At 44.9% G+C, this 12,061-nt stretch overlaps 1 protein-coding gene across 1 annotated transcript in view; it reads left to right on the top strand.

Annotated features, from left to right (window-relative positions):
* The first annotated feature begins 7,128 nt into the window (after positions 1–7,128).
* The window catches only part of RAD23B (RAD23 homolog B, nucleotide excision repair protein), a 46,532-nt gene continuing 41,599 nt past the window's right edge, over positions 7,129–12,061 (top strand). Inside the window, exon 1 of the mRNA XM_004710961.4 lies at positions 7,129–7,508. Coding sequence (XP_004711018.1) covers positions 7,443–7,508 — 66 coding nt within the window. The 5' untranslated portion in view covers positions 7,129–7,442. The remainder of the gene's footprint in view (positions 7,509–12,061) is intronic.

The following is a 12,061-nucleotide window of genomic DNA, read 5'->3' on the forward strand; positions in this document are numbered from 1 at the left end:
CAGGGCCTAGCCTGCAGAGCCTGGCTCACCAGCTCTCTCACCTCCGTGGCTTTTGGGTAGCAGTCAGAGGATTCTACAGATGAATGGAAGGACTCAAGGATGTGGGGTTAGTCAATTACATTCCATGAGGGGACATAAAGTCTGTCTAACCTGTATCACTGGGCCAACATTGGGTATGGCTGAGATTCAGTTTTCTAGAAAATTAAAACAACAACTTTTTTCTTAAGATGGTATTTTAGAAAATGCTATTGGGTGAAGTTATTAATGCATCAATATTTAAATTTTACTGTTATCACATCTATGTGGGGCCATATAGTCTTGTATGCATCTAGAAAATTTCAAAAGACAAACAATCACTGTTTCTGAGGGAAGGAAGGGCAAGGGAAGCTTTTCTTTTCTTTTTTTGAAGCTTTTATTTTCAATCAACCCCTTTCTATACTGATGAATTTTTCTCCCTCCATGAACAAAAGACTGAAAATATTAAAAACATAGTAATACACAGAGAAACACCTTCTCCCTCATCCCCCTCACCCCCAGACAGGCAACAGTTGTTGCCGAAAAGGATTCAATATTAAAATAATATTGCATAGCATAGTCCAACTTTTCAAATATTTTCTTACAACTGTTATAAATTATTAAGTGACGTCACTAGTTTTTCCAAGCACAAAATATTAAGCAACACGTTGTGCTAAACTCTGAAGATACTACAATGAACAAGAGCGACACAATACCTGGCCTCTTTTGTTTTATTTATATGGTGGATGACCTTGATTGCTTTTATAATTTTGAGCCATCTTTGTATACTATGACTCCTTTTGGTCATGATGCATTGATTTTTGACATTTTGTTAGATTCTATTGGCTAGAATTTTTTTGAAAAATGTTGCATCTACATTTATAAGGGATCTGGGTCTCTGATTTTCTATTCTGGGGATGTCTTTCAGTGGTTTTAAGGTTGGGTTCACTTCATGAGTTCAGGAGTTTGCCATCCTTTTCAATATTCCAAAATATTTTAGTAAAATTGGTGCCGGCTCTCCATTAAATGTTTGGTAGAAACTCCCAGTGAAACTATCTGGCCATGGGCTTTTGCTGACGTTGGGCATTTTGTAAAGACCTCCTGGAGTTTTGTGGGGGACTTAATGAGAGAGCCCAGTAAAATGCCTAGAACCAGTCTTGAGTTAGACCAAGGGCGTACATATGCTAATCATACATTAGTTTAGTTTTGGAGAAGTGCTCTCTAAGGAAGGAAAATTAGACTTGGATGCTGACTGAGGAAAAGGAGTTAGCCATTGGGAGATCTAGCAAGACAATATTCAAAATGAAGGAATCTCAAGTGTGAAAGGCCCTATGGCTTCATTAGCTGAGCCTGTTTGAGGCTTGAAAGAAGGGCAGTGCCAAGGCTATCAGTGAAGAGGAGGGAGAATGGGAGGGGCGAGACCAGCAAATGTGGTAAGAGTCAGATGATGTCCACTCTCCCAGGCTAGGCTAAGCATTTCAGAATTTTATTCTGAACTATAATTAGGTATTATGCATAGATGTGACATGAGCAGAATTATGGTTGCACAGGACCACCCTCGCTGCTGGGGAAACTGTTGGGGGGAAAGAGTAGAAGTGGAGAGACCAGTTGGGAGGTAAGAAGGAAAATTGTCTTTGATTGTGAAAGTAGAGATGATGGCCAGTGGCTGAATTAGGGACATAGCTTGGCAAACAAAGTCTTGATAAAACTTGATAATGGTATCAACTTGTGTGATCACGGGGTGTCGAACGGATCACTGAAGACAAATGGGTGCATAAGCAAATGTGGTGAAGAAAGCTGATGGTGCCCGGCTATCAAAAAGTATAGCGTCTGGGGTCTTAAAGGCTTGAAGGTAATCAAGCGGCCATCAAGCTCAGAAGCAACAAAGCCCACATGGAAGAAGCACACCAGCCTATGCAACCACGAGGTGTCGAAGGGATCAGGTGTAAGGCATCATCAGAACAAAAAATCTCACCATAGTGAATGATGGGGGCAGTGCGGAGTGGAGATCCAAAGCCCATTAGTAGGCCACTGGAGATCCCCTTGCAGAGGGGTCTCGGGGAGGAGATGAGCCAGTCAGGGTGCGATGTAACAATGATGAGAAATACAACCTTCCTCTAGTTCCTAAAGGTTTCCTCCCCGCTCCCACTACCATGACTCGAATTCTATCTTGCAAGACTGGCTAGACCAGAGGAGGTACACTGGTACAGATAGGAACTGAAAATACAGGGAATCCAGGATGGATGAGCCCTATAGGACCAGTGGTGTGAGTGGCAAAACAGGGAGGGTAAAGGGAGAATGGGTAGGAAAGAGGGAACCGATTACATGGAACTGTGTGTGACCTCCTCCCTGGGGGACAGACAACCAGAGGGTGGATGAAGGGAGAAGTCGGACAGGGCAAGATATGACAAAATACCCATTTATAAACTATCAAGGGCTCATGTGGGAGGGGGGAGCGGGGAGGGAGGGGAAAAATGAGGACCTAATGTCGGGGGTTTAAATGGAGAGAAAATGTTTTGAGAAATGATGTACAAATACGCTTTACACAATTGATGTGTGTATGGATTGGGATAACAGTTGTATGAGCCCCTAATAAAATGTTTTAAAAAAATAAATAAATAAAACTTGATAATGGATCGGATATGGTAATCGCAGAGGATGGAGGAAAGAGAGATATTTATCAAGGAGGACAAGTAGAGTTCTGGCCTGAGTACTTACTTGGTAGATGGTAGCGGCCTGCCATGAACTAAGATAGGGAAAACTGCAGGTTGGGTCAGGGTGGCTAACCGGTGATTTTAGAGGGAATCGTTTGGCCATGTTCAGTTTCTGAATTTTGCTCTGTTCTATGTGTAGGCAGTGTGTAGGCAATTGGCTAACTTATTTGTAATGAGGGGTGAGGTCCAGGCTGCAGGTCTTTCAAAACAAGAGGCAGATGAGATCACCTGTTGACTAAGAAAAAATGTACCTGAGGCCAGAGGGCAGAGGGTTAGGTATTTATTTGCAATGCAGTGAGATAAGTGCTGAGAGCGTGAGATAAGGGAGGAACACAGAGCGAGTGATGAGAACAGTTGGTCCGGGAGCTTCATGGAGGAATGACATACAAGCGTCTCAAATCCATGAAAAACAAAGCAGTGACACTGCTATTAGTGAAGATGCTGACCCAGAGAGATTCTTAGCATACGGTATCCTGTCTTATACCTGAGCCACTCACTGTAAGTTGTTGTTGTAGCTGCTGGGTGCCACTGAGGCAGTTCTGACTCATAGCGACCCTATGTTCAAAAGGGCGAAAACGCTGCCTGGTCCTGCGTCATCCTCACAATTGTTCTCATGTTTGAGCCCTTTTTTTAAAAAAAGTAAAATTATGCATCTTATTCATTCATTCCATAAGCAGAGAATTGCTCTATTGTACAAAAATCACAACGTGTTACAAAATAAGAAAAAGTACAAGTTGCATGACTTAATAAATAGGACTAAAGTAGAGGTTGGTAACAATTTTTGACCCAGCAAACCATACAAGCTCTGTTTACAGGCATTTGTACATAATGCAGGGCAATCTTATTTTGCCTTTTTGGAGAATATGAAGGGAGTATCCTCCTGGTATACAATCACTGCCAAATGTTGGAGGCATTTTTTGACTTTTTTTTTTCCCCCTCAAGATCTTGGCTGAATCCAAGTAATTATATAAAGCAGGAGCCTTATGTAGTCACAACGTTTCAGTCCATGTTAAAATCCTCTTGTAATAAAATGATGGATATAAATTAAACAAAAAACAATTGAGAGCACCAGGCCACCTACTACAAACATGGTGCAAAACCAAACCCAACCCACTGACCTCAGTGGGTTGTTGGAGCCCATTGTTGTAGCTACTACAGTATTTCAATCCAATCCACTTTGTGGAGGGCCCTTTTTCCACTACCCCTCTACTTTCCCAACAATGATGTCCTTCTCCAGGGACTGGTCTTCTGAAAACATGTCCAAAGGATGTGAGATGAAGTCTTGTCATCCTTGCCTCTAAGGAGCATTCTGGCCATACTTCTTACAAAACAAATTTGTTTGTTCTTTTGGCAGTCCATGGTACTTTCAAAATTCTCTGCCAGCACAATTTCAATACATCGATTCTTCTTTAGTCTTCATTATTCAATGTCCAACTTTTACATGCATATGAGGTAATTTAAATAGCACAAAACCCATTGCCATTGAGTTGAAACGGACTCACTGTGGGGTACCAGCTCCCACAATCAAATGGATCCAAGGGTGGATGTTTAACTGAGGGGTAAAATTAAAGAGACATCAGACAAGATAAGGCATGCAATTGCTCACCTCCAGATGGCCATGATCTCAGCAGCAAAATCTGAGCAGAGAGAGCGAATGAATATATTTCTAATCATGGCTTATATACACTTAGGGGATGTGCAAGCCCCCCTAATTACATCGTAACAGGAAGGGGTTGTATAATAGGCATACGGGCAACAAGAGGGGGATGAGCTAGAGGTGTACACACAGAAGGAAGGGGCGGCACTGGGGGGTATGCATGTGATAAGATAGGCGGACTCTAGATTCAAGATGGCAGCCTAACCATAGTCCTTCTTGAGTTGGCTTGACCTTAGTCTTTGGGCTCTCCTTCAGGGGAATAATCCATTATCCTTATCAGAAAGGAGTGGGCTCTACTTAAGGTGGGACAGACTATCAGGTCTGATTGCTGTAGATGGCTGATAACCCTCAGGGGGAAACCTTTAAGCAGTTAACCTCCAAATGTATGGTCATTGGCCACGTGTTAGCAAGCAGCATCTTAGATTTGGCATATAATATGGGGGGACAACCTGGGGAATAACCTTTCTGTTTCCCACAACTTACCAATGCTATTATAGGGTTTCAGCAACTTTTTTCAACAATTTTATTGGCATATAATTCACATCACACAATAGTTCAATCATATCAAAGAGTTATACAATGATCACCACAATCAGTTTTAGAACTTTTTCTTCATCCTTGTACTCAGTGTTATTAGCTCATCATTTCCCCCCAACATCCCTTGCCATACCCTCCAGGGCTCTAAATCTTGGTAGTGCAGATAGCCTCATGTTTCTCCCATGGAGTGGCTCCTGCGTTCAAACTGCTGACCATGCAGTTAGCAGCCCAACTCAACCCATTATACCAACAGGGTGCCAAAATACCAGAAGGAATCTTAGCACAAGGCAAAATTGCCAGGCATCTAAAGTATAGCAGTTAGAGTCATTCTGCTTCAGTTTAAATGCTTCCAATTTGATCGACTCGAGCATATTACTTGACATCTCTGTCCTTAAGTTTTGTCATCAATAAATGGGCACAGTTAACCTCATATAGTGTACTTACTATGTTCCTGGCACTATTATTTTGTATATTTTATTCAACACTCTTCCAATAATTAATGACATGAGTACTATTATTATCCTTTATTTTACTGATATAGAAACAAGAACTAAATCCACTCATTCCATATACAGCTATGGTGTGCCTCTTGTGTGCCAAGCATGTTTCTTAGATGCTAGGGATACGTTAATTAACAAAACAGACAAAATCTTGTCTGTGTACAGTTCCCAGTGGTTTAGTTGGACTTTAATCTGAAGGTCAAAGCCACCAGCCGATTTCAACTCCTGTAAAGAGTTACAGTCTCGGAAACACAAAGGGGCAGCTCTAACCTGTCCTATAGAGTAGCTATGAGTGGCCATCAACTCTATGGCATTGAGGGCTTTTTTGTTTGTTTGGTCCAGTTTCAATCTGAGGTTTAGAGACGCAAACTGGCTAAAACCATAAGCATAATAACCATGTACATTTCATAATGATAAATCCAATTCAAACACATGGCCAACAAATAAATTCTAATTCATAGGCGCCCTATAGATTTCTAAAGCTGTAATCTTTCTCCCACACACAGCAGCTAGTGGGTAAGAACCAGCAGCCTTTTTGGTTAGCAGCCAAGCCCTTCACCACCTGTAATTCTCAAAACCCAAACCCAAACTTACTGCCTTCTAGTTGATTTTGACTCAGTGACCCCATAGGACCTAGTAGCACGCCCCTGTGGGTTTCAGAGACTGTATCTTTATAGAAGTTGCAAGCCTCGCCTTTCTCCCAGTCGAATTGTTGTTAGGTGCAGTGGAATCGGTTCTGACTCAGCGACCCCGTGTTCAACAGAATGAAATATTCCCTGGTCCTGTGCCACCCTCAAAATTCTTCGTTCTTATGGTATTAAACAAGTGCACACTCCGGAATCAACAAATAAATAAAGGATAACGTAGACTGAGGTTTGGATTTTAAATAGGGTGGCCAGGACACACCTCACTGGGGTGATGTTTGAACACAGATTAGAAGTAGGCGACCGATCCAGATCTCTTCGAAGTGGCAGCAGCAACAGCAGGGGTCCGCCCTCCGGCCGGCGCGCCCTTGTCGTCCTTCCTGAGAAGTGGGAGAAAGGAGGTGCGGTGCAAGGTAAGTCAATGGTAAAAACTCTTCTACTCCGGGCCAAATGGGGAATCGCAAGGGGCTGGCATAACTTGAGCACCGATAGATCCTTTTGGTTTGGCCCCAATTCCGTTATTAAAGAAGACAAAACGTGAACTCCCGGCAGCCTGCACAGTAGGGTGCCATCGCAGGATTACAGCAGCAGTCAACCTCACGGAGCCTCCGGCACACAGCAAGCGCCCTTTATGGTGGCTATCTGGACCCTCTCACTTAAACTCCACACCACGCTAACGCCTTGCCGTTCTCCAGCTCCCGGGCTCTGCATGCACTCCGTGCGGCTGTCACGTAGCGCAAACCCCTCTGGGGATTCGGCGCCCGGGCGGGGTCTGGGCGCAGGCGGGACGACGGCCGGTTGGGCGAAAGGCCCGCCTGCCGACGCGCCAGGGAAGCCCAGAGGCTGAGCGCGCCCGCGCGGTCGTCCGTGTGCGCATGCGTACGCCCGATCCTGACCGCCGACATTCCGCAGCCGCATTGCGCTCCGCCCCCGATTCCGGGGAGGCGTCCGACGCCGCGCCTGCGCACAGCCTCGCCGCACCCTGCGCCTGCGCGCTCCGCCAGCCCGGCCCCAGCCTTAGGTTTTCCTGGAGGGGGAGGCGTGCGTCTCGGCGAGTCACGATGATGGCGGCCGCCATCCAGGGGTGAGCTAGCGGATTGCCTGCTGGTCGCTCAGAGCCCTTTGCGTCTCTCGCAGACGCTGCGGCCGGCGTGGGACGCAGCCCGAGCTCGCGCGGCAGGCCGCAGTCGCCGAGGCAGCGGCGCGGCCCGGCTGGGGAAGAAGCCGCCCCGTGGGGCGAATGTGACAAGCCCCCACCCCCACCGCCTCCCTCCCGAGTGCGCGAGGAGCGCCGGCGACCCCGGGGCCCGGCCAGGCCACAGACCCCGCCCAGCGGCCAGCACCCGGAGCGGCAGTGGAGCTGCGCGGTGGCACCATGCAGGTCACCCTGAAGACCCTCCAGCAGCAGACCTTCAAGATCGACATCGACCCCGAGGAGACGGTACGAGCGCAGGGGAGCGCGGGCCGCGGGCGGGCGCGCAGGGCCCGGCCCGGGCGGCGCGGCCGCACCCGCGCGCGGGACGCTCCCAGAGTCCCCAGCTAGGCCCGGGAGGGCGCCCCGACTGCCGGCGCCAAGTGCGAGCCGCGAGCTTGCGTGCGGCCGGGCCCCGGGCGCGTGCGGCGCCCCGGAGCCCTCGGAGTGTGGCCTGGGCATTGTGCGGTAGAAGGGGGAGCGGTGGCCCGACGCCCAGGGCTTGGTGGCAGATGGCGTGGAGCACGCTCGCGGGGCACGGGAGGCCTGGGCCTGCAACTCGTGGTCGTGGGCCGGGGGGAGGGGAGCCGGGGCGGGCTTTCTGGCGTAGGTTTCCAGGTGGGGGAGGGAGATGAGGTGGCTGCTCTTGGGTGGACCTAATTAGGCGCCTAAGGTCTCGGGGGTGGTAACCGGAGATGGCGACCCTTAGAGAGAGCGAGAGAGAGAAAAGTAGCGCGTTTGGTCTGCCGCAGTAACCGTTGGTGAGAAGTGGTGAAAATGAGCCCTTTGCCTCTTTTCCCTCCAGAATGCTTAGCCCTTTATTTGCATAGATCATGAAGCCCTCCACGCTACCCAGCCTACGGAGGTGGCACGGTCAGGCGTCTTTGATGGCGAAGAGTTCGTCTAAGCCTGGCCGAAACTCCACGCCAGATGGCCTGGGTCCTCTGTTTCCGTGGTCCCGAGTCACGTCGGACCCTTGCACATTCCACCAAACTTAAGCTTCCTCTCCCCTGAGTAGTAGCATTTCAGGGGAAATTTACCAAAATCCTTTCATCTTTCTCCCCCTGCAGTTACACATTACCAAACAACACAAGATAAATTCTCGTGTTGATTTTTGTATCTGCTTGCAAAAAGAGAGACTAAGTTGAAGTCAGTTCAGTTTTATCCCAAGAATCTAAAACTGGCATGCGTGTAAATTTACTGCTTGTGTTCTGGATACACCACTAAGGTTGTCATACTAAGCTTAAACCAGCAACTTGCTGCCCATCTGTACATTTTTAAAGTTGATTATATTTTTGGTGGAGATCTGGGGCCATGGTGTTTTATTAGAGCCGAATTCCACTTGTGGCTCTGTAACAGTATGAATCCCTTGTGTGATGGGGCACAGCTCGGGTTGCTGAGAGGTAAGGACTACATGGTACTAGTTGGTGCTCAATAAATGGAATGAGTGGTAAGGATAATGGGTCAAGATCCAGGGATAGGCTTTACCCTCCAGTTTGATGAAGTTTCTCACTTGTTTAAGAAACAATTTCCAGCCTTTTTGGAATTGGCAACATGATTTTGATTGCGAGACATTTCATTATAGTTAAAAGCTTATAGTGAGATATATTCTTAATAAAAAGATAGGGGAGATATCAATTATCTATGGGAAAATTCTATGTCCATAGAAATAATTGCTTGGTTTAACGTTACTAATAGAATTAAATTCTTCCCTCATACGTCAACACTACTTAGTGTAAGTTGAAAGGTAAAAGTTAAAATGTTTTAGATACAGCTTTAGTTACTACCTCACATTACTTAGAAGAAATGTTTGACTTTGGTTCTTTTTATTAATATAAAAGGGGCTATAAAAAGTTTGTGGGAAAATGCAGTATCTTTTACTTACACTTTTCCTTGAATTTTTTGAAGCCTCCTTGTCTATGTTGGGGCTACAGTCACCTTATCAGAATTTGTGTAATACACAGGACTAATGGCAGAATTATTAAAGCATCAAAAAAGTTGTTTTGTTTTACTTTTGGCAAATTTATTGTAAAGTGACTTCCCGTAGCTCCAGTAAAGTAATATGTTCTATAGGATTTGTATAGTTTTTAAGGTACTTTATAACACTATTATCTTAGACCTAAAATTCCATTTGCATAGATTCTTAATTCTGTAACTGTCTGCCAGTTTATTTCAAAGGGAATGTATTAAGTTGTATGGATTTGAAAACCAACTTCTCCGTTTATTTTCATGAAGTCTATTCTGGAGGATGAGCTCTTCCGCATTTTGTGTGGATTTATCTTCATAAATCTGGAGTAAGATTGAAACATTGAGTCCATGCTGAATGGAACATTAAAGAGCCCTAGGGGTGCTGTGAGGTAAGCATTGGGCTGCTGACATTTAGGTCTGGTTCAAAACCTACTGGCAGTTCTCAGGGAGAAAAATGAAACAGCCCGCGCCTGTGAGACTCATAGGCTCAGAAACCCTTTTTGGGGCCTTCTAAGTCCAAATTGATGTCAGTGAGTTGGTTACAGTGACACAGTGCTTTATATTTTATTGACTTTGTAAGTTTCAGATTTTTTTTCAAGGTAGAGCTATTTAGTTCACCCTTACTGATTTCTTTTTAATTTGAATTCTCTTTTGAGCAGAGCATTGGAGTTGAATTGTGGTAAGGAAAAGAAACAGTTCAAATTATATCGATATAGGGCCACTCTTCTCATTTACTCTGAGGACCAGGCACCCATGGATATTAAAAACAGGACCTTAGTGAAAACCTACAGCGTATCCAAGGAGCCCTGAGCATTGGGCTGCTAACTGAAAGTTGATGGTTCAAACCCACAAGTCCTGCTAGCTGCTCCACAGAAGATGAGCCTATCTGTTCTTGTAAAGATTTACATCCACTGATGGCAGGGGTTTTTTTTTTTTTTTTAAAGAAATCACCTCTCAGAGGACCTGATTTTGGCTTCTGAGACTATTTTGGCTAATTTCTTTGATTTCAACATATACCTAGATGTGACTAAGGAAATGAAGTGGCTTAAAATAGCTAGTATTGAAATTCTAAACCATTTGAGGTAAAACCATGTAAGAACGATTGAAGGATGAGGAGTGATTGATTTGTTGCACAAGTTTGATGCCAAATGAGCATTGACTGGCACTGGTGATGGAGTGCAAGGGCATTTAGGACATGACCTGTGCCTTCTTGGAGTTTTATTGACCAGTAAGCGGTCCAGTCTTTGTCCTGTGGAGTGGCTGGTGGTTTTGAACTGCAGACCTTGCAGTTAGCATCTCAGCCACTATACCACCAGCATGGGGGTACAGAAGGCAGAAAAGGCAAAAGGATTTTTTTTTTCAAGTTGGGATGTAGTACATATGTCATTCCATCTTTTAATCCCGTCATATAGAATTGTTCAATTGCTACCACAGTCAGTTTCTAATCAATCTTTTTCTACATGGACACCTTGACATTGTCTCCCTTTTACCCCCTCCCCCCCCCCCCCCCCAACAAATCCCCTATTCTATTTGCTGTCCCTACAGGTTCATCAATCCTGGGGTTCAAAAGATTTGTTGTTAAGGTGTTTTTATTTGCTTTAATTTGAATGATAAAACTCAGCCCTTTTTTTTAAAAAAATGGCATAACTTTCTTACATGTACTAATCATTTTGTATCATTTCACTACATTGTTAGCATTTGTTGCCTTTACTACATTTCATATTTTAATATTTTTCAATAGTGTATCCTAATATTTCGACAATATGGAAAAAATGAGAAGGTAGTGTATGGAGAGAGGATGTTAAAGAGAATATTCTTAAATGTGTGTTGCATTTAAATAGGTGAATTACTATTGAAATCTACTGTCGTCAAGTTGATTGGTTCCTTCTCCTAATGGCCCTATAGGACAAACTAGAACTGCCCCATATGGTTCCATGGCTGTAATCTTTACAGAAGCAGTTTACGATAACACTCTCTGTAATGGCTGGGAAATTTTAACCGCTGACCTTTCAACTCTCAGGCTCCTTATACTGTAAAAAATAGAACTTAGCCTATAAAAGAAAGCATTTTGAGATACCTGACTGACTGCTAAGGAACCCTAGTACGCTTTCGGGTAAGTGTTGGACTATTAACCACAGCAGTGGCCGTTCAGACCTACCAGTCGTTTTCGTGTACCTGCTCTGGTAAAGTTCCACAACTTCAGGACCCCTATTTAAGGTTGCCATGATTCAGAAGGGACTCAGTGGCAGTGGATTCGATTTTAATAGACCACTACTCATAAAATTCTGCACGATTCTCAAGTTTGATTGGTGTGAAGAAAATGGAATACATGGGATTTTTAAACTGCAATCCAAAGTCTCTACGTTTTTTGTGTGTCTTGCTTTTGCTTAAAAAACTCAACTGCTACCAAATTGATTCTGACTCATTGTGATCCTTCAGGGCAGGGTAGAACGGCCCATGTGGCTAAGGGCATCTTAAATTAAGGACAGGCTAACTCAATACAAATACATTGAGATAATTGCAATACAAGAATACGATGCAGTATTAAATTCATTCATAGAATACTGTCCCTAACCCAGATCTCACTCGGCTGAAAAACAAGACAGAGAGCAGCTGAAAGTGAAAGGGGAAAGCTTTACTTTGCTTGATCAGGGCATTAGGATTATTGACATGGACTGCCTTGTAGGATCACTCACTTTGAAGTGTCTTTCCAGTTGGTCTGGTGGTGTGAGGCTAGAAGTCCAAATTCAGGTTCCTGGCTCTAGAGCAGCAGTTCTCAACCTGTGGGTCACCACTCCTTTGGTGATCGAACAACCCTTTCACAGGGGTTTCCT

Source organism: Echinops telfairi, unplaced genomic scaffold (genome assembly GCF_000313985.2).
Source record: "Echinops telfairi isolate 266 unplaced genomic scaffold, ASM31398v2 ScPeMD7_7410;HRSCAF=8448, whole genome shotgun sequence".
Classification (NCBI taxonomy): Eukaryota; Metazoa; Chordata; class Mammalia; order Afrosoricida; family Tenrecidae; genus Echinops; species Echinops telfairi.